Source organism: Stigmatopora nigra, chromosome 2 (genome assembly GCF_051989575.1).
Source record: "Stigmatopora nigra isolate UIUO_SnigA chromosome 2, RoL_Snig_1.1, whole genome shotgun sequence".
In the NCBI taxonomy this organism is placed as follows: domain Eukaryota; kingdom Metazoa; phylum Chordata; class Actinopteri; order Syngnathiformes; family Syngnathidae; genus Stigmatopora; species Stigmatopora nigra.
In genome coordinates this window covers 15,392,305-15,414,271 of record NC_135509.1, presented here as the reverse complement: position 1 = coordinate 15,414,271, position 21,967 = coordinate 15,392,305, and the positions used below count along the sequence as shown (strand labels likewise).

At 39.6% G+C, this 21,967-nt stretch overlaps 3 protein-coding genes across 6 annotated transcripts in view; 1 reads left to right on the top strand and 2 right to left on the bottom strand.

The window, feature by feature from the left end:
• Nucleotides 1-554: 554 nt before the first annotated feature.
• LOC144182746 (synaptotagmin-1-like) lies at nt 555-7,877 on the bottom strand. 2 transcript variants are annotated; one of them, XM_077710279.1, is made up of 9 exons: nt 7,483-7,877; nt 6,613-6,726; nt 6,320-6,492; nt 5,561-5,653; nt 5,080-5,247; nt 4,242-4,409; nt 3,952-4,069; nt 2,689-2,822; nt 555-1,593 (listed from the first exon to the last, which is right to left on the bottom strand). In XM_077710279.1, the coding sequence occupies exons 1-9, from the start codon at nt 7,502-7,504 to the stop codon at nt 1,330-1,332; spliced, it is 1,254 nt and encodes a 417-aa protein (XP_077566405.1). In that variant the 5' UTR covers nt 7,505-7,877; the 3' UTR covers nt 555-1,329. The 2 variants fall into 2 exon arrangements, with proteins under 2 accessions (XP_077566405.1, XP_077566406.1); XM_077710280.1 differs by lacking the exon at nt 5,561-5,653.
• A 1,314-nt stretch (nt 7,878-9,191) lies between these two features.
• Nucleotides 9,192-14,172, bottom strand: LOC144193308 (dihydrolipoyl dehydrogenase, mitochondrial-like). The gene is made up of 14 exons (XM_077712122.1): nt 14,030-14,172; nt 13,116-13,191; nt 12,942-13,021; nt 12,627-12,695; nt 12,448-12,517; nt 12,270-12,370; nt 12,054-12,197; nt 11,870-11,971; nt 11,595-11,785; nt 11,127-11,297; nt 10,812-11,001; nt 10,046-10,183; nt 9,879-9,968; nt 9,192-9,605 (listed from the first exon to the last, which is right to left on the bottom strand). The coding sequence occupies exons 1-14, from the start codon at nt 14,066-14,068 to the stop codon at nt 9,540-9,542; spliced, it is 1,527 nt and encodes a 508-aa protein (XP_077568248.1). The 5' UTR covers nt 14,069-14,172; the 3' UTR covers nt 9,192-9,539.
• A 7,084-nt stretch (nt 14,173-21,256) lies between these two features.
• Nucleotides 21,257-21,967, top strand: part of LOC144213367 (receptor-type tyrosine-protein phosphatase zeta-like) — a 48,915-nt gene continuing 48,204 nt past the window's right edge. For all 3 annotated transcript variants that reach the window (XM_077741813.1, XM_077741804.1, XM_077741798.1), the window contains exon 1: nt 21,257-21,506. In XM_077741813.1, the coding sequence (XP_077597939.1) occupies nt 21,446-21,506 (61 nt within the window). In that variant the 5' untranslated portion in view covers nt 21,257-21,445. The remainder of the gene's footprint in view (nt 21,507-21,967) is intronic.

The following is a 21,967-nucleotide window of genomic DNA, read 5'->3' as shown; positions in this document are numbered from 1 at the left end:
ATAAGAAATGGGAAATATTAAGTTAAATTTAAAGTAAGAAGATGCAAACTCACTGTGTTTTTGCAGCAGCTTGTCAAGCGCATTCACACATTAATTAAAGCATCCCTTGCTCTTATTAAGTGTTTTTCCTCCTCCTGTGTTGTGAGTCATTGGATGACTGGTAACCTGGTAACATGATGTCACAGCTATTCTCCCAGTTCATCATCCACCTCTTCATTGTCATCAAGTGCCTTTGTCAAGTAGCGAGATATAAAAAATAAAAAAAATAAAACACACTTCTTTCTTTTTATACACACAAGCAAATATTTAGCTTGACTGCTCATGCGGCTGATGGGGGACAGACTACATTTTGAAGAAAGAAACTACGAAAATACAATGTGCAGCCCTTAGGCCGACGGCATCACTGCAAGCAGATGATTAGTCCTGCCAGGTCCTCTCAGGAGGCTTTAAGCACTACGCCAAAAAAAAAAAAAAAGACGATGACCCAGCAACTGCTTGATTGCCTCACAGGCCCAATGGGAACACAACTAGTACCACAAAATAGTGCACATAAATAGTATTTACATACTATATTTACTTAATACAGTACACTATACATACCTATATTTAAGCACAAGGAATCAACTGAGGCACAATTCTTGCAGTATTTACAGTGGCCGTAACAAAAATATGACAGAAAATAAAAAAATATGTATATTTGGCAGAAAACAAGTTTCACATCAAACATACAAACAGCAAAAAATACTGTTTAAAAATCATCTATTATAGAGAAAATTCTTTTGCCTACAAAATTTAAAAACTGGGCCTAAATTAGCATTTTGTAATTTATTTTAAATGACTAAATAGAGTCAAGTTTAAAAGAATCCTGGAGTGAATTCCAGAATATAAAAATAAATAAAATAAAGTGAGGTTTTACCACATTAGAAAACTTGCTTGCCATGGAGAATCAACAGGATAATACTTCAACTTATTGACAAATACTCAAGTTCATGTTTAAATAAGCGTTTCTTGACAGCCCTACTCTACTTTCCAGAGCAAATATTAAGGCTCCCCAATGTAATAAATACAGTACAATAATTGTGTCTGGCCTTGGACAAGCACACTTTTACTTTTTAATTGACTTGACAAATAGAAGCCCTAGTTTTCCTTTAATATTTTACTATTATAACCCATTTAAAACATTATATATTCCTTTGGGCATTAAAAAAGAAAAAAAAATCAACTCACTCTATGTCATAAAGGCACATTGTGCAGAAAAGAAACAACTCTGATCTAGTTTTTAGATCATTAAAAAAATTCAATGATGAACTCCCTGAACTACTTAGTGGTTCATTTTAAAGCTAGTTCACGCAGAAGGTGAACTTTCTCAACATTGGCAAACGGTATCTTTTTCTTGAGAGGAAGGGCGGCATTGACTTGCTCTGTTGACAGCAACGTGTGCCACTGGGCCACTGGTCGCCGCGGGTTGGCCAGCATGTCGGCCCAGTGCCTCAACTGGTTGCCTGGTGCGTCGCACCCCAGGAAGATCTTGCCTGTTGGGTCATTGGGCGTCATTGAGTCATGGTCCCACACCGAAATCACCAGGTTGACACGCTGGGGGAGCACAAATGCAATCCTTTGTGATGACAGTAGTTCTTTAATTATTTTCCATATTAAAGTGGAAACCAGAACATAATTTTGAGATATTAAAATGATTTTTGAACTAAAAACACAGAAAAAATGGATTAAAAAAATGAAATTATTGATTTAAAAGGTTAAAAATCTGGGAAATATAATATACATCTATAATCTTCATTTTAATCTGATCCTAAAACAGAAAGTCAGCATTCATGATTGACTTTCCCAGGCCACACAAAATGATGTGGCGGGCCAGATTTGGCCCCCGGGCCGCCACTTTGACATCAGTGATGTAGACCATAAATTAGTGCGGGTGTGTTAAAACGTACACTGATGTGCAGTGGAGTTGGAAATAGGTTGCAAAGTGGAATACAGATATCTGGTTTTAGGTTCAGGTGAATTCATTTTAGTTTTCCATCAAAACAATATATTTTTAGAGGCATGAGAATGCATACCTGTCAACCTCGAACCATTTGTGATCTTACCAAATTTTGTTTTCGCCCTTACATATATGTATAAATACATGGAAAATCTTACCACTTTACTTTTTTGTAAAAAATCACGAACAACAAGTAGAAAATGTATGACCAGAAACAGCTGATCAAATGAAAGTAAACATAAACAAGGGAACAGGAAACGGAAATCACATGGTGAAAGTGTTACAAAACGAAATGTTTATCATGATCTTTTTTTTTTAGCCAATCAGAGGCGCCGGTACATATATCACTTGGCAGACATGCGTTTCCGGGAAGAAACAATGGCGGATGGTGAAAAATGGCTAGAAAGTGCCTTAATTTATTTTTTTTTCTCAAAATCACCGTTTAGCGTACCATTTTCATGTGTACAGCGTACCAATATAAAAATGGGCTTTCAGTTGTACCAATTACGGCGAGAACGTACCAGTTGACAGGTATGAGAATGGCCTTAAAAGATGTAACTCTTTCAATTTGGGGGGAGCATCACCATTGCATAGGAAGAAAAAATACATTTTTGGAAGGCAAGAAGGGCAAAAGAATGCATTACACTTGAAAAATTGCTATATATGTTCTTATCGATCTTATAGTCTCATACCCGAATTTGCTCCAAAGTCACTTTGAATGTGAATGCCTCGTTGTAGTATGGATTGAGTGTGTTTTTCTTGATGGTTGACTTTTTCTTCTTCCACTTCCTCTTGTCTATAGCTAGTTGGATCTTCACATACGGATCTTAAAAGCACAAAAGAAAACATCAATTACTACTGACAAACCCAATATTATTTTCAATGATATAAGGCTAAAGTTCAACTGTTGATTCTAATTCAATAAAAGGATGACACATGAATCTTGAATTAAACAAGTATAAGCCCCTTCCTGGTCTACATTCAGGCCTGGATATCCAAGACTATAAAAATTGCTGTATTAAATGGCACAAACTTGGTGAGTCATACTGCTTTCTCTCCTATGTCATATGATGCCCTGCCTTCATTTTCTGCCTCTGGGAGTTTGCATTAGCTTTAGTTCTGTTAGTTCAGTGGCATTGCCTAGAACCTTTGAGAGCCTGCTGTGCGGGCTGAAATGATCAGAAAGACTTAAATAGCACCATGTTTTTATTCTTTCAGTTTTCATTATAACCATTTTGTGTTGGATTATTTGAAGTCTGCTCAGAGTCTTTGAGAATACTGTGCTGGCACCTTGCAGTACACAGAAATTTAAAATGTAGGTTTCTTTTTAAACCAATCCAATTTCAGAATCGTTTCTAATACCATTTTTTTACACTGTATTCAAACATGGGCGAGACGGTTTAGGAGTGGTAAGCACGCCTGCCTCACAGTTCTGAGTTAAGATGTTGAATTCTTGGTGGGTTCTGACCTTCCAGTGTGGAGTTTGCTCCGACATCCCCAAAAGATGCTTGGTAGGCTGATTGAACAATCCAAAATGGTGCCTCAGTGTGAGTGTGTATGTAATTGGTTGCTAGTCCACTTGTGTCCTGTGATTGGCTGGCAACCAGTTCAGGGTGAACCCTGCCTACTGCCCATTGCTGGTTGAGTTAGGCACCAGCACTCAAACAACATCTTGCCTAGATCACATATCAGTTTAACTAGTACATAAACTTTGCTGGACTAGAACCCAAGTCAAGTTAAAACCAAAGACACAACAGATCGTAGAAAAAAATCCAAATCCTTGTAAAATTACAAATCCAACCACATCAACTGAAATGGAAAATGATCTAATAGCCAAAGCAATGTCCAATCAGCCAGTCATATTCTGCTGAAGGGGACCTTCGAATTTAGCTGGATTCGAGGATTCAAGTCATTTTTGGGAGTGGGTTAAATTTGTGGTTAGGTGAAGATTTAACCTGAGCTTCCGTTGAGGTCTGTGCTTTTGAGGTTTTTGGCTTCCAGGATAATGACCGTCAATGTGCTGGATACTGGAACGTAGCGAAGAGAGAAGCAGATTTCACCCAGGTTCTCCTCCTGAATTTGGTTGAAAATAGAGTTATGAGTAGTAGATGTTTATTTGGGCACTCAGATCTCGTCTCAATAAATTCATATTAATGGTCTACCTAGGTTTGGGATTAAAGCATATAGGATTGAACTAGATATGTTTTTTTTTTTACTGTTTTAGTATAGTAGGTTTATGTACAACCTCCTCATTGGTGGGCTCGCGGAGGTCCCTCCATTCTTCCAAGACGTGATTCCAGTCCACTTGTGATAATTTTATACGTAGCTCTCCAATGATCTCGTGCTTAGAGAAGCGGTCAAAGTCGAAAACCTGGAGTACAGCTGTCGACTCCACTAACGTTGCCTTGGACATCTGACAACAAAATCAAAACACTTCAATTAATCTACAGCTATATTTTGGTATTGGTCTTTTTTTTTAATATGCTTGACCAATGACCATTGTACATGGTATGTATGGATTTTTGATTGACACAAAGAAATCCCCATCTTTTGACTAAGATTTGAACCACTGAAAAACAGTTTCACGTTAACCACTGTTGCAATCTACTTAGTAGGTTTAAATTCCATTCTAACTAGGGTTAGGTTATAGTTAAACTTGGACTGGGTTCCACTCTATAGGCAGATTCGGTTTCCAAACTAACTTTCTATATCCGTTCAATTGTGAATGGATTGGAATGAGATATAGTTTTTAGTCCAACTATTGTAGGATGTTGTCGAGATGTATTTCCCTCATTGTATAGTAGTTTTTGGGCCCACTCTCACTAGAATCATTGCTACTGAGATGTAAACTTCAGGTAACTGAGTTTAAGTTCTAGGTTTATAAGGCGAATTGTACTCAAAGTTACCAGTGACTGGGTTTTGGGATTTTGGGCGTAACTTTTCTGGTGTAAAATAGCCTAAATAGGAGCTCTTGATTACTGGATTTATATTTTGGTGTAAATAGTAGAAGGCTACAAAGAAAGAAATACTATGCATGATCTTTTTGGCTGCAAGCTGTAAATTTGATTGTTATCATGTTATACCTGGAAGTTAAAGGTTTCATTGAAGGTGGCATTGAGTGTATTCTTCAGGACTCTTGTCTCGCATGTCTTGTTTTTTTCAGGTAGGATGTAAACCTTGACGTAGGGGTCCGAAGACCCTCCCAGGTCCATGGCCTTCAGACTGGTAGCTTGCTTCACGCCCACCTTGAGCTATAGACACCAATGAGCCAGAACTTTTACAGGAAAAAATGTGTTGAATATGAGTTATAGGCCTAAACTCTTTTGTTCTGATTTTATCCAATTTTTCTTTGTCTTCCCACTTTGCCCTTATTCTCATACTTGTTAATACTCCTGTAGCAGCAATATGTCTCCACCAGCTCCCAGTGGAGGCACTTTCTGTTGACAGAGCAATGCCTCTCTAGAATAGCACATAGCACCCCTCACTAAATACACAAAATGAATGGGTTTGTCTGTTTTATTGTGTAAAGGCTCTTGGGGCCCGGGGTCAAAATATTTTGTTCACCTCAGAGAGAGTGGGGTCAAACTCTAGCGAGTACAGCAATTTCCCTCGTTGTTGCTTGGTGACAAATTGCACTTCCTTTGTGCCAAGTTGAACCTGATTGCAAAAAGTAAACAAAAGAAAGTGCCAAATCAATGATAGTCCCTGACCAATATTCAAAGTTGCTAACCAACAAAAAGACTTGAAACATACATCAAAGTACAGGACAAAACTGAACCTTCATTGCAAGAAATAAACAGAAGACCGGACTAGGACCACCAAACTAGAAGTAATCACAGAGCCTCTTGTTTTCTACGAGTTTGGTCGGCATGTATGTGTATGTAGGTGGAATTTTAAGCTTATCTCAGATAACAAACCCTGGCCAAGACATAACAAGACATGTTTTTAAATTCATCAGGCCACCACATTGTGATGAACTTGAACTTTCCAACCACGTCTACATCTTAGCATCCTTAATAAAGCCTCTATTAATAATTACATTTAAAAAAATGAACCATCTGTATATTAAATTTCTCTATGACGCAAGCATTCTTTGTTGCAAAAGCAAATGTATGACAAATGATTCTCATAATCACACAATCTTACAATATTATTGACATATAATATATTTTGTGGTCTTTTTCAGGTTTTAGGGTTTATTTGGACTTCAGTTATCACATTCTGTGCCAAAACAAAAGGAAGAATTTAACTATAAAGTTCCTTGAATTTTAAAATCAGTCAAATATATACAAATAATTATGATTATATAAACATTTTGCTTACATGCTCAGTGTTGGTTTGTCCACTGTATTGCTTCAGTTTAACAAGAGCCTCTTGCTGCTTTTTCTGTCGTTTCTTCCTTCTGTGTTTGCAGCAGCAAATACAGATGCATAACACAAGAAGCAGGATTATAATGACAGCCAATATCGCCAACACATAGATGGCCCATTGAGGCACTGAAACATAAGCACAAAGCCACATGCAACACAATCAGTTAATTCTAAAAGGTTTAGCATGCCTACCTACTACATCTCGTTGTATAGGTATATTCTTATAACCATGAATTTGTTACCAACATGGAATTTCATCGATGATTCCTTGTACAAAGCCACTGGCTGTTTCGTTTGTATCGAAGATGTCATTGATGAATGAAAATGAAGGTGGGCTGATATCTAAACGTGGTACAATGCCTGGCAATGACATTAGGAAGATGAGGGAAAAGAATGTGAAATAAGAAGACTATCAAAAGGTTTTACAATGTAGACATTATAGTCAGACTGAATCCTTTTAAGCAATAATGAATGATCAATATCACTGATATATTTTTGTCATTCCCTCTATTTTATAGACCCAGGGTTCTCGATCCTGGTAAAGTGCAGATTTGTTTTGTAATATTTTTCAAATGTATTTTATTGGCTCCCATTGAGAGTGTAATTATATTCAGATTAAGTTTTGTTGTACATTATTAGTATCATTATAATATATATGTAATTTTAATTCACATTAACCATTGAAAAAGAAGATATATGTCTATATTATATGACATAAATTTACAGTAGCAGTATCACAGTATCTTTCCCCCTGAAAAGTTGAATTGTGATACATTTACATGTCAACAAAATAAATATAGTTTAACTAAAAAGTGCTGCAAATCTAACACAATGTCACACGCTGAACAACCTAAAACTCAAAAATTGGGATCACTCAAGATTCACAGCAGTAATATTAAACGTCTTAACAATCAATACATTATACAAATTTAAATTTAAACACAATATGATGTGCTTTTTGGTGAAACTGAAGCAATTAAAAGAACTGAGGAGGAACTGCTCCTCTGTCAACAAAAAAACAGGTTGTATTGTTGACAAAAATCAACTCTTTCATTCATTTTCGCCAGCACATTTCCCAAATTAAAGATGAATAAAGCCAAGATGAAAATTACTCACTGATATTCCAGAAAGCCTGCATGTTGAAGACGGATATTGTGAAGCCACTCACTCAGCTGGGACGTTGACAAACGAAGGGAAGGAGCAAGAAAGGACGGAAGCGGTGTCTGGCATGGAGAGAACAAGCTCAAAACATCTTAAAGAATGTTTGATGGGTGCACAAATGAATCCTCCCTATCCTTAAATGCCAAGAATCCCAATCCCAAGTTACTTCAACTGCATAGATTGCTGTCAGACTACTGTACTAGATTGTAGACTTGTAGTCTAAGTAGGTTCAGGTTTGAGACAAAATACCACTAGGGCTTGTCTAATGTTTGTTTGCCCGCTAACTAGGTTAGAAAATAAGTGCCTGTGACTGGGTGGAAACCAGTTCAGGTTCTGCCCCACTGTCTCAGTTAGTGTAATTAGTTCAAGAACGGAGTTCTAATAGGGTATGGGGTTTTCCCACAAGGAATAAGGTTATGGTCTAAATAGGTTTTGATATTTTATCTGTTTAAAGGATTGTGAGAGAACACACATCCTGATCCTTCTCAAGTGCACACAAAATGTTTGTCTAGAACCAGTGTAGCGTGCTCGGTTGTTGACTTTGTTCTAAACGGCAAAGTGAGACACTTGATGAAGGCCGTGTTCAACACTTCAGTTTGGTGCAGGCATCTGATGTGTTGTCATTCACTTGAAATAAAAGCATATAAAAAATAATATCAGACAACATTCCCAAAAAGCAATTAGGGTGATGATATTAACAAAGCCAAGAAAAACAATCTCGCAATGGCCAAGATATATATAACAGATATTATATAGATAACAATAACTTTACCTCAATCCATCATGTCCATTTTCTAACCATGTTTTTTTTTCATCTCTTCTCGCTTCTCCTCTGCCTTTAGCAGAGCTTCAACTTTCACCTGCAAGACCAGCACAAGTGTCACGCCTTTTCAGTACACACTAAAAGGTTTGTTTTTATCTTAGGTAAATGATGAGTGCAATGTAAACCCAGAGAGGTGTCATGGATTGAAAATTCCAAGTGGAAAAACAGAAATTATATCTGAAAATAGAGATATATTGGCAAAACAGCTGCATATCTCAAAAGACTATAAAATGCTGCTCTACTAACAAAAAATCCAAGTTGTGGAACCAATTAGTTTTGTAAGTAGAGGTACGACTGTATACGAGAACTATGTCAAGCATTTTAGAATGTATTATCTGGTTTCTTGGCAGTTGATTCTTTTTAAATAGAAGACATATTATTTGTCAAATTCCCAAATAAAATTCATGTGATGAATGCTAGCTACGTACCTATGGAGGTTGTCTATGTGAAAAACCTGGGAATCAATAATTAGTATTAAGGTAATAAAGGTTTTTCTGTTATTTTCTTTTGTGGAGAGGTAGTGGCTTCTTACATTCTCCAAGACACAAGTACTGGGGAACTTTGTGTGTTGTTTTTGCCATTGTACAATATCACAATTTTCCATCTACTATAATAGATGGCAGTGGTTGGTTCTTTGTGATTGGTGTGAGGTGAAGGAATGTTCGTCTAAAATATTTGTAGTGGACACCATGAAGTCATTTACATCTAGTTGTCCCTGATGTTTCAGTGCAAATCAACACCCCAAAAAATGTATTAATGAAAAAAAATGTCCATCAAAGCCATGAAATCCCAGAAAATGTCTTTTAATATGAGATATTAAAAAAAAACAGAAACATACATGTTTGACCACATGATGTATTTATTTCAGATTTGCAATTTGGATAAAAATGTCCTACAAGCCAAACAGGTTTTGGCTAAGGCGACACATGCTAAGTGCCAACATACAGGACAAAGAAAAATAAATAAATGCTCAGAACGAATGCTTTGATTAATGTTTGCGCGTTACACTGTAAAAAAAGGGGAAAAAAAAAAGTGTCATATTTATCTGCCCCTCTGGATATAGTTCTAATCGAATATTTAGTTGATGATAAAGCTCATAGGTATTCTGGAGTAAGCGTTAACATGGGGCGTTCCTGGTATTGCAACCTTCTGTTTCTGCCGCTTGTGACATGAAAATAATGATGGGGGATCAAAAGTTGATAGCCTTGCCAAAGGAGGCGGCCAGGTTTGCTTCTCTGAATGCCTCTGATACCGTCTGAAAAAAAGAAATGCATGTGTTATGGGGAAGCCCTTTTCATTTCTTGAATTATTCCTTTTTTACAATTCTAAACAAATTTGAATTCCCCAAAATGAAACAAAGATTAACAAGTGTCCAATTTTACTGCATAATTCCTGCCAGGGGCTTTATTTGGATTCAATTTAGTTGCTACCTGGTTGTAGTTTGAATTTGGATTTGAATACAGAATTGAATTTTCCCTAAAATGTCAAATGTAACACTTAATGACAGCTGCTTTCAGCTATAATGTACCGGGTGGGCGTGGCAGACTCTTGCAACGTCCTCACAAGATGCGCCGTACTCCATGGCAAGGGCCGCCTCGTTGATCATCTCTCCAGCTCCCTATAAGCAGATGGCAACGTGGCGTTATTAAAAGGGGTATAGCAAATCATACAGCATAGACCCGGCAAAAAACGTACTGTTCCGAGGATATGAGAACCCAGCATCCTGTCAGTCTCCTTGTGGCTGAGGATTTTGACCAACCCGTCTGTGTCTGCATTGGTTTTGGCACGGCTGTTTGCAGCAAATGGGAATTTTCCCACTTTGTAGGGAACACCCTAAACAGCAACAAGTTATTAAGTTTGAATCAGTCATTTGAAATATAATAACAGTCTACTTAAACTGGATATGCCAGCATTCTCCGGACTACATTGTGCATAAATCGTCAGGATCAACCTTTTCAGGGAATCATAATTATTTTATCTATCTGAGTTTTATGCACCATCGATTTCAGACAATGAAGAGTGACTCCAGATTGCGTGATTATCTTTGTCAGTATAATTTGACAAAGCTAAAAAAACTAGGAAAAACCAAAATTGCGGAAGATAATGGATAACCTAGTAAGCAGTTATCAACATTTATTACACAGGTCCAATTTTGTGTGCCCCTCAAAGTCAAGGATGGGAGCCCAATATGCATCTAAATAATACTAAATCAATATGCGAAAAGTTGGTCTAGAGCTCTTTTTTTAGATCATCTTTATCCATTAAGAAAACTAAAATACTTATTGTTATGTTATTTAAAGCCCCTGTTAAGTAATTCATAAGATACTAATCCTATTTAATATGGTTCTCTATACTAATGTTATTTTTTTAATTAATGAAAGCATTGAACTACACCATGTTGCCTGCTGTTCTAATGTAAAGCAAGTGGACGGGTAGTTATTTTGTTCGCACGAGCGCCAACCTCTTCCTTGAGCTGCTCCTCGGTCTTGCCCACCCAAGCCACCTCTGGGTGAGTGTAGATGACAGATGGGACACAGTTGTAGTCAATATGCACGGCGCCACCCGCCATGCCTTCTACACAGATGATGCCCTCGTCCTCAGCCTTGTGCGCCAACATGGGCCCGGCCACCACGTCGCCAATGGCATGGATGCTGTCACAAAGATGAGGATGGTATGTGAAATCGTCATCACATGATGGACATGAAGGGCAAGGGGCTGTACAAACATTTTATGCAAGGCCCTCCATTTATGTCTGCAACATCATCAAGTCACGTACCTGGGGACGCTAGTCTGGAAGCGGTTGTTGACGGGAATGCGCCCCCTGTTGTCAAGCTTGATTCCCACGGATTCCAGGCCCAGGTCGTGGGTGAATGGTCGCCGGCCAATGCACACCAGCAGCACATCGCATGTCAGTGTCTCATTTTTGCCGCCAGCCGCCGCCTCCACGCTAAAACCGCAGAAAGATTTGTTTTTTTTTCCCCATTCACCCAATACATTATCCCCATTAAAAAGTAACTGATACATCATTGGTTTCTAAAGAGCCAACATTGTTTTCAAGTGTATGTTATCAAAACAAAATCTTTAACAGGTTTAATTCCCTTGAATATCTTGAAATAAAGCTCAAATGATTTGCAAAAGTGATCTGTCATCTATTATTCCACTTACTGTATTACCCTTTTAGTTTGTGTACATGATCATGGCATAACATAATAACAAATATTTTATATCTAACAGCATTACTCACGCCACGTCCATCTTTCCATCAGGCCTCCGGGTAGCCCCCATCACTTTGGTTCCAAGTTTGAATTTGAGGCCTTGCTTCTGGAGGATGCGCTGGAAGTTCTTTGAGATCTCCATGTCGATGCCCATGCCGCCTACGTGGCCAAGGAATTCCACCGCCGTCACCTTGGAGCCCAGACGCTGCCACACAGAGCCCTGAGGGGAACACAGACAGCAAAAAGGATCAGCGGAGTCCCGTTGGCTGATGAGGCGCCAGGTGACCGCAGAGACAGTGCGCACCAGTTCCACGCCGATGACTCCGGCGCCGATCACGATCAGCTCTTCTGGAACTTTTTTCAAGGACAGCGCACCAGTCGATGACACCACCGTTTCCTCGTCAATCTGCCAAACCAAAAACAGACAACGTTTTTCACCAACCTGAACTTTCCTTGGGTATTTGACATTTGGAGCGTGGGAGGCACACCTCAATTCCAGGGAACGGCGTGACCTCGGAGCCAGTGGCGATAAGTATGTTCTTGGTGTTGATGATTTGCTGGCTGCCATCAGCTGTCAAGGCGGTCACCTGGTTCTTTCCTGTCACCTTGCCGAAGCCGTTGACGTGGGTCACCTGGTGGGATGGCACTCCATATAACAAGGGCTCACAAAAACAGGGAGGGGGTCAGAGCAAAAGGGGTCCTACTTTGTTCTGTTTGAAAAGATGTGCAATGCCTCCAGTGAGTGCTTTGACTGCCCCGCTTTTCTGAGCCATCATCTTCTCAAGGTTAAGAGAGAGCCCGGAAACTGAAAGAATACAATGTGACAGGATTTATCAAGGGCCGCCATTCGGGCTTCCGTGTGGCGTCATCCTTCCACCTTACTTTCGATTCCCCTGCTCTCAAAGTCTTTGCCGTGTGCCAAGTGGTAAAAGTATGAGTTGTTCAGAAGAGCCTGTGTGCACACATTTCCTCATGTTTAACATAAATGTGGATACTTTGTATTATCATACATGCTTTGAAAGAACAGAACTCAAAGAAAATCACAATTTGAAAGGTCTTACTTTGGATGGGATGCAGCCCACATTGAGGCAGGTTCCACCCAGCGTGGCATTCTTTTCCACGCAAACCGTCTGTCAAGGCACCAAGATCGTATCAGTCAAAAAAGTACTTTTCTACTACTACAATGACAAAACCTTGTACTACAACACATAGAAAAAATGCATAATATCTAAAAAAAATAATGATAAAAAGTAAAATTCTGCTTTATTTTCTAATCACTATGGAAATTTACTACCTGGCTTGGTCCTTATAGCCAATGTATGGCATTTGTTTTTTGTGAGTCAGCAAACACTGTAAATTTGAGGGGTTTTTTTTACCTTGAAGCCGAGCTGCGCAGCTTTGATGGCAGCAACATAGCCTCCTGGACCGGAACCGACCACTGTAACGTCTGCATCGACTGCGCACAGAAAAAAAGGCAACAACACTTAAAAAAAAATCAGGTACTTTGACAGGTGTTAAACATTGTACATAAGCTGATTGTGTTATCTTACTCGCTGCTTTGTCAGCATACGTTCGGACTGACAAAACTCCTGCACCTTGTAGCTTGCATGGGAATTGATGACTTCGCTAAGGGGTGACGACAAAATAAAAATTAGTCAGAAATGCTGTCAGGAAACACAAACTGCAAACAAATCAGGTGGATCCAAACGTTTTATTTTTTTAAAGTGATTACCTCGGTGTGATTGGTATTTTAAAAGGTGATAATTTATATGGAAATATAGCTGTCATGTACACAAGATTTAATACACAAGTAATTGTTTGTAGCCATTCTAATAAACATCTTATGATTTAATGGACAGTAGTGACTAAACAAGACGAGTCTTTGGATGACTTCCGTTTTTATAAACACAGTTGAGGCGATCTTAATAAAATATAACCATATTCATAAATTAATGAGATGAGGATTTGGTCGAGGCAGCCTTACATAACAACACATTGAGTAACATTAGCTAAGACATAGCTAATCTAATTCACTCTTCGCGTGTCAGAGACTTTTGTGTTTAAATTCATGTGAATAATTGTGTCATTAAACGACTAAATATGATCAAGTAATTTTGGAAAAGTGCTGATCAATACCAGATTCAACATTCTAGTTGGACCAAAAAGAATAACTTTTTGGGTAAGCTTTGTACACAGTTCAATAACCGTCTGCGAATCCCGAATAAAGCCGATCGATTACACAAAACGAGGAAATTATAGTAATTTACACTAGAGTGAATATTTTTTCTGGTGATACGTACATTCAAAATGAGAAATAGCACTTTTTCACACTATGAATGCTTGCGTACATAGCTGGCAAGCTAGGCGAGCCGGGCGTTCGCGGCAACCAAGCAAACCACAGAAAAACGATCATCTGCCACCGACAACGAGTGCATATGGTCACGTTGCAAAGTGGACTCCTTACCGTGGCGACTGTTCGATATAACTGCGTCCAAGTATGCATTTTGTCGGCGTGCCCTCCCGTCAAAGGCAAGTTGTTTCACCTCCAGAAGGCCCAGCTAACCTGCCAAGGACTCCTGACAGCACGGCGCAGCAATATGACGTAAGTAGGCACAATACAAAATAAAACGCTTTAATAACGGCTGTTAATAAATGCACTTTGTGTTATTTGCTAGGTAAAACAAAACGTGGTAGAAAATGTGCAATCTCATATTAGAGTATGCTCAAGAAAATGATGTCCTATCTGATTTATTTGCCAACACAAAATGTAAAATTCTGTAGATTTGAAGATTAAAAACCTGCAATCATTGCAATTGATTAACGCTGTGAAACGTGAAGCAAAAACACAATTTTAAATATAATCGAAGTACTTATAGTATTTTTTTCATAATTAGTGCAAATATTTTGTTTTACTGGCAGCCAATATGAATGAAACAGTAAATTTCAAAAGCTTCTGCAGTTCAAGCTAGTGTCCACTAGAGAGAATCAACGTCTCCTTATCGTGCTTTGAGAAACTTGATAAAAAACAATACAATGCATTAGTGTATATACTATGTGGATTGGTTGACTATAATTCATTATTATTGTTATTATTAGGGTGGCACAGTGGAAGAGTGGTTTATTGAATGTATTTATTGAAAAAAAACTTGAGTTAAATGGGCAAAAAGTAATTATGTATGAAATAAAGAATCATGCCTGAACTAATTTTATACAACAAACAACTCTAATGAAATGCTATTACAGTTTAATTCAAAAGAATAATACTTGGCCAGTGATTTTTTCATGCTTTGCTCAAGACTGAGTCCACACATAATACTTAGAAATGCCGAAACGACAACTTTAGAATGTGCATAACCACACTTTGCCTGCTGTTATTGCACAGAGTCAAGTAATTTTTGCGACAAATAAAATGACCTCACGAGTTGTGTGCATGTGTGTAGTGCCTTGAGTGTGTGTGCGAGCCACGGAAGTGCATTGTGCCCACTCCTCCACCATGAGAACGGGGCGGGGGTCTTGCTTGTGTTGTGAACTGAAAGGCCCTAAAAATCCTTTGAGGCAACTTCGAAGCGACGCCACACTTTTAGCTCCAGCAGGACTTTATGAATTATGCATTCCCACCTTTTGTCTTTGGGCTTTGGGAGGCGGCAGATAGATTACAGTGGTCAATGCAAATGTAGAAAAGAAAGGTTTTCTAATGAAAGTGTTAAGGGAAAAATCTTTTCTGAAGGATTTTTGCTTCAGTATGTCGGAATAAAAGCAGAATGGCTAAAAAGGTCAAAATGTTGGCTGGAGATGCGAGAACGAGCGTGAATGGTAAAATTGGACACATTTAGCTTTTAAATGGGCCCACAATATTCATTTATTCAAACATTCATTCATTTTCTGAACTGTTTATCCTCACAAGAGTTGCGGGGGTTCTGGAACCTACCCCAGCTAACTATGAGCACCAGGCGGGGCACACCCTAAATCGGTGGCCAGCCATTTCCGGTGCACAAGGAGTCGGGCAACCATTAATCAGCCTGACATGCATCACTTTTGGAATGTGGTTGAAATCGGAGTACCTGAAGAAAACCCACGCAGGCTAGGGGAGAACATGCAAACTCCACACAGTGAGCCTGGGATCGAACCCATGGCCGATGTAAAAAATTAAGTGATTAAGATCATCTATTTTGACAATAAAATAATTGGCTAAGCTCAATTTTCAATTCAACAGTTTAATGATCAATAATTATTAAAATAATTATTAACGCCTTGTCACTTATGTTTATCCCCCAATATTTATTGTGAAGCAGAAATTACATGAACAATAAAATTCCTGCCACTTTACTGAAAAGGAGATGAAAGCGCCTTGAATCAAAGCGGAGAGTGGAAATAGTGGACCTAAAAAAAAGTTTAAGAGGGAAAACGAAGGTTTTTAGTTTTGGAGACAACATAAGAGAGTCCTAGACTTTGTTGGCTTGGACATGTCCAGGGGAGATATAGGAATTTGGCTTCCATTTACGTATATAAAAGGATAATACAATTACATGATGTAGTGTTTGATGTAATTAGGGAGGACATGAAAGTGGCTGGTCTAAGGGAGGATGATGCATAGGACAGGGTGAAGTGGAAAAAGTTGATTCGCTGTGCCGACCCCTCACGGCACTAGCCAAAAGAGTAGTAGTAGTAGTAGTAGTTTGTTGCTTTTGGAGAAATGTGGACTCTGCAGTGAAGTGGATGTCTCATCTCATTTCATTTTCTGAACTGCTTTATCCTCACTGGGAGCCCATCCCCGCTAAATTTGGGCCAGAGGCGGAGGACACCCTGAATCAGTGACCAGCCAATTGCAGGGCACAAAGAGACAGACAGCCATTCACAATATCACTCATACCTAGGGACAATTTAGAGTGTCCGATCAGCCTACCATGCATGCCTCTGGGATGTAGGAGGAAACCAGAGTACTCAGAGAAAACCCATGCAGGCCTGAGAAGAACATGCAAACTCTAAACAGAGGAACGTGACCTGGATTTGAACTCAGGACCCCAGAGCTGTGAGGCAGACGCGCTAACCACTCGCCCCACCGAGCCTCCTCAAGTGGTATTTCATTTTAGATGAAGGGAAGTAAATCTTTGTCTTGGGTTAGACTGGAGGCATGTGTATGTGTGTGTGTGTGTGTGTGTGTGTGTGTGTGTGTGTGTGTGTGTGTGTGTGTGTGTGTGTGTGTCTGTACATGCAAGTGTGTGTGTTCTAATGTTCATCATATTGTCGCAATAGAAGCATTTGTACTTGTAGGGCCCTTGAATAATGTCTAGCCTCCCCGAGGCTGCTTGGTATGCTGAGAGTCATCATTAGCCATGCTCAATCCCATCTCCACAGTTCAACGGGCGACAAAGGAGCGGGCGGGCGGATCTGAGCCGCCCACCTCAATGACAGCCGGACTTCAAAGACTGATAAAGCGTTTCTAGCCATTGAATCAACACCACGGAAAACGCCTGAATGGCAGGCATACTCATCACGTGTTTTCATATCGTTCCAAAAAGTCCTGTAGGACCTGGACTTATAATTTAAAAATTAAGCACTGGTCACGGTTGTGCGTTGTGACCGAGTGAAGATCCAGGATAGTAGCAACCGAAATTAGTTTTCTCAGCAAAATTTCCAGGCTTTGACTTAGAATTGGGATGATGAAGTGGTAGATAACATTTGCTATTTTTGAGTGGTTTATCTCAACTATAGTTTCCTTGGGTAAAAATATTTAGGTGGCAAGCGGAATTTCTCGCTGTCCCAATTCATTTCGTATTACCACTTCTTAAAGGGTTTGAGTGACATTATGTTCAACAAAACATCATCATTCAGATTCACAGTAGGTCAAAATGTAAAAAGTAAAATATGAAAAGGCAAAGCAATTCTTTATTTTCTTCATTTGACGGTGGACCTACTGAGGACCATTAGCTCTTGTGTGAATTCGGACCCTTCAGTAGGGGGAGTAATCCAAGGAGGGAGGTGTGTGTGAGGTATCATAGAGTAAGAGTTGCGGCTGTGGCGGATTAAAGAGGGGGAGGTTTTTTTTTATGATACCCTATGCTCTTCTGTGTGACCTCATTACCTCAATCCATGATGTTGAGGGGATTATACAGTACAACTACAATTCAACAACAAATCACAATTCCATGCACTTGCACATATACTACACACGCGCTGTTTTTGTCACCTTCAATGGTTGCTGTCCTTTCCCGGGTAACTTGATCTTGGGTGGAGACACTGGACAACACCTTTTCCATTCAAAAATGGAAGTCACTCAACTTTCCATGACAGGGGTGAGAGATTCAAAATAGGTCCATGAGGTGTTCCAGGTTTGCAACCATCGACATGTTTAACAAATGTTGTGTTAAAGATGAGTTTTGTGAATGTGTGAAATTAACAAAGGATGATAACTTTGTTTGTTTTTAATACAATTTGATCATGAAGCATGAAAAGAGTTGAATAGAGTGAAACTCTGGAGAACGTGAGAGATCTTTATTCCATATATAGCTATGGTGCAACTACTCTGTTGTGTGTTAGTTGTGAGGTGAATTTTATTAATTTTACTTTCCAAACATCACAAATATTTTCTTTTTTTCATTTTTGGTCATAAAAGAAAAAAAAACAATCAAAAAAACAAAGCCACATAGATCCACGGCAGCAACGGGGCGTCTGGGTGTTACCGTGGTAACTGCTTCCCAGCTTCACCACGGTAACCACAGTGCTGCTCATGCGTGATGGACTGGGCGGGGCTTGAGGAGAAAAGAATCCAATGAACGAGTCACAGTTTTCAAAAATAAAAGCTAATGATGTCCTCTGATGATTTCTACTCTTTTATTATTCGGAGGAGGCAAAAAAAGTTTATCTGCCCCCCACCATCTCACCACCACCCTTGTGAACATTGACACTAACAAGTGTAAAGCAGTTTTTGCATACATTAGAGCTAATCCGGTGTGAATTATGCTAATGTATTCTCTGGTTTCAAGATGCCAGTCAACTCATTCTTTGTCAACTTTGAAATATGTTCGCACGCTCAAGGAGGAAAAGTTTAAAAACACTTTTGTTATTAGACAATTAAAGAGTACAAACATTTCACAATTGTAAATGTGAACTAATTTGTGCATGTATACAAAATACATCAATAAATAATCAATATGTAGTCCCACTTAAATCCCTAATAGATACATCAATATGACAATAAATAATTTATTGTCTGTACTGAGTATCCTCACAAGGGTTGTAAAGGCTATCCAAGCCATCGTGCTGTTTAAAAATGTACCAGAAAACATTAATTAAAAAAACATCAGTAAAAGATGTTTCAAATACTAGATCAATAAATAAATAAAAAGTCAAACAAAATGTATACATGAAAATCCATACATCCATTTTCAATGCCAGTTGTCAAAAAAGCATCAATCAATACTTAAAAGTCTATCAATTGATAAAAGAAGAAATAAATCAGTAATTTCATTCATAAATTTGTCACTGCATGCACAATATATAAATAAAATCTTGATTAAATATAGGCAGACCGGTGGAAGAATGCTTGATATTGAAGGGTTAAATCCCTGGTGGGTTACAGCCTTCTTGTGTGGAGATGTATGTTCTCCTGGGGTCTGCATGGGTTTTTTCTGGGTATTCTGGTTTCTTCTCATATCCCAAAATGATGCATGGTAGTCTAGTTGGACACACCAAATTGCCCAGAGGTATGAATGTGAATGGCCCCCACGACCCTTGTGAGCATAAACGGTACAGAAAATGAATGAATGATCTAATATGTATTACTCTATATGCTACATGCTATAAGACAGTTAAACCAAGACTTTCTAAAGTGTGTCGGCCTCACAGGTCTGGAGTTCTGGGTTCAAGTCCAGCTCATGTCCATCTGTCAGGGCCGGAATATGATTGGTGGCTGGTTGTGCCTGCCACCCAATCACAGGCCTAGTCCCTAATCACTCAAACACTTCCAGGTGTGATTCATCAGCCAGTGAGTGAGGAATATTTAAAGCCAACAAGAACATGACCACATGACTGCATTGTTATCTTCGCTCTGGACTCCACGACATACCCTATGGTTATTGACCTTCCTCCCACAACTAACGATTCACCTACTCTGCTTCCTTTTGTGCCTCTGCCCGCCTCTTAGATGTTTCCAATAAGAATTTGACATCCGGACTTGCTGCTTTTGCCTGCTTTGGGGTCCTCCGTCCCAGATCGTAAAACGATCTTTGTGGAGTTTGCATGTTCTCCTTTGGCCTGCATGGGTTTCCTCTGGGTACTCCGGTTTACTCCCACATTCCAAAGACTTGTGCGGTAGGCTGATTGGACACTAATTTGCCACTTGGTATGGGTGTGTGAGTGCATGGGATGGGCTCCAGCAACCCTAGTGAGGATAAAGCGGTTCAGGACATGAGGAGAGATAAATTATACAAAAATAGAATAATCTAAAAAATATACAGAAACATAAAAGAAATATCTGGAGAAAAAAACATTTTGTTAATTACCAGATTAAATATGCACACGCGCTTACGCACACAGCGGGAGTTGAGTGAATTATGATTTCTGGGTCACTGCTGCTGTTTTAGTCCCATCTCATTCGGAGGGCGCAGTCACATTATAGGGGTCAAAGCTCACATGAGCATTAATGCACACTCTTACTACACATGCACACAAAACACAGGCACACTCAGTGACTACCACACACACATCTGCTACATTTTCCTTGTAAATATGCGTTCTAATGCGGATGACTTCCAACCGAGTGAACATCGCTTGACTTTCCTTTGATTGACAGGTTGCACTCACATTCCTTGCCAGGTCTAAGGGGTTGCCCAATCATTGTTCAATCAAATTTCCTTCATTCATTTTCTGTACTGCTTTATCCTCACTAGGGTCCTGGGGGATGCTGGAGCCTATCCCAGCTAACTTCGGGCCAGAGGTGGGGGATACCCAGAATTGGTGGCCAGCCAATCGCAGGGCACAAAGAGATAAACACCCATTCACACTCACTCATACCTAGGGGCAATTTAGAGTGTGTCCAATCAGACTACCATGCCTGTTTTTAGAATGTGGGAGGAAACTAGTACCCAGAGAAAACCCACGCAGGTCTGGGGAGAACATCCAAACTCCACACAGGTGGAGTGACCTGGATTTGAACACAGATCCCCCAATGTGAGCCTGAGACGCTAACCACTGACCCACCGGGCCGCCCTGAATTATAATATATCGAGCATGCGGGGCCAAGTCCGGTCCTCCAGACCCCCTATCTCAGGGGTGGCCAAGTCCGGTCCTCCAGACCCCCTATCTCAGGGGTGGCCAAGTCCGGTCCTCGAGAGCCCTTATCTGGACCGTTTTCCATATCTCCATCCATCAACACAACTGAATAGAATAATCTGGGTCGGCATCAAGCTTCTGGACAGCTTGCTGATGAGTTGATAATTGGATTCAGGTGTGGTAGAAGAGGGAGATATGAAAAACAGACTAGATAGAGGTTCTCGGGGAATGGACTTGGACACCCCTGGTACAGAGAAAAAGATTATAGCAAACAATAATATATTAAAAAAAATCAACGTATAGTTAGTTGTGTGTAAGTATGTGTTCAATGGGGGAGTGGTAGGGTGGGGGCGTTGCACGCAAGCTGGCACGTCCCCGCCTCGCCGCTCATTGACAAAAAAAGAAGAGAATAAGAGAGAAGCCAAAAGGTTGTCTGAGTCCTCGGAGAACGAGAAAAACACTACAACTCGTTGGACTTTCTTGAGGACGCCCCACTAGGAAGCTCGGAGGATCCGAGCGTTATGGATGTGCTGTGAGGAAGGCTTGATCGACGGACGCTCGCGTGCTGCACCGCTGTACTCGGAATCCTGTTCGAGTCCGACGGACGGACATGGATGTGAACAGCGTGACGCTGCGAGGCGTATTACACATCTTATTGACGCTCCAGCAAGGTCAGAACCGAACAACATTTTAGGCATTCACAACTAATCAAGTGTTTATTCAACTTTATTGAAAGTGTTGGAGAAACAAATGCAACATCCAACACTTGGGCATTATAAAAAAAATAGAGATAATTAAAACAAAGAACGACTTTCAAATTGAAACAAAGGAAGAAGGAAAATAAGAACATTATTCATAATGTACAACAATGCCAAGGTAGTTTGGATCTAATTTTAGATGCTTTTGCTCCAAAATATGAGTGTTGCTCTAGTGCATGTATATGTGGTGCCATTTACATTTTTAAAAGTAAAAAAAAAACTATGCTTCTGGTCCTTTCTGACAGTGCCTGTGCTTCAACTTGTTTGCAATTTTGTGGTTCAGCTGCAAACTGAATGTCACATTTCAAATAAAACCACAAGTTTTAAAAGATTGGGGGAGTTTTTGAAATGTTAATTCATAACAGTTTAATTTT

Bases quoted from the DNA above. Each gene is read 5' to 3' on its own strand.
- LOC144182746 (XM_077710279.1), bottom strand. From the start codon at position 7,504: ATGCAGGCTTTCTGGAATATCA. The intron at 5,654-6,319 runs GTAAGCAAAATG...TTTTGCAATCAG, and splicing joins GACAAACCAACACTGAGCAT to GTTCAACTTGGCACAAAGGA. The intron at 5,248-5,560 runs GTGAACAAAATA...TGGTGTCTATAG, and splicing joins TTGACCCCACTCTCTCTGAG to CTCAAGGTGGGCGTGAAGCA.
- LOC144193308 (XM_077712122.1), bottom strand. From the start codon at position 14,068: ATGCATACTTGGACGCAGTTATATCGAACAGTCGCCACG. The intron at 12,371-12,447 runs GTAAGGTGGAAG...GTATTCTTTCAG, and splicing joins TGAGAGCAGGGGAATCGAAA to TTTCCGGGCTCTCTCTTAAC. The intron at 11,786-11,869 runs GTGCGCACTGTC...TGTTCCCCTCAG, and splicing joins GAGTCATCGGCGTGGAACTG to GGCTCTGTGTGGCAGCGTCT.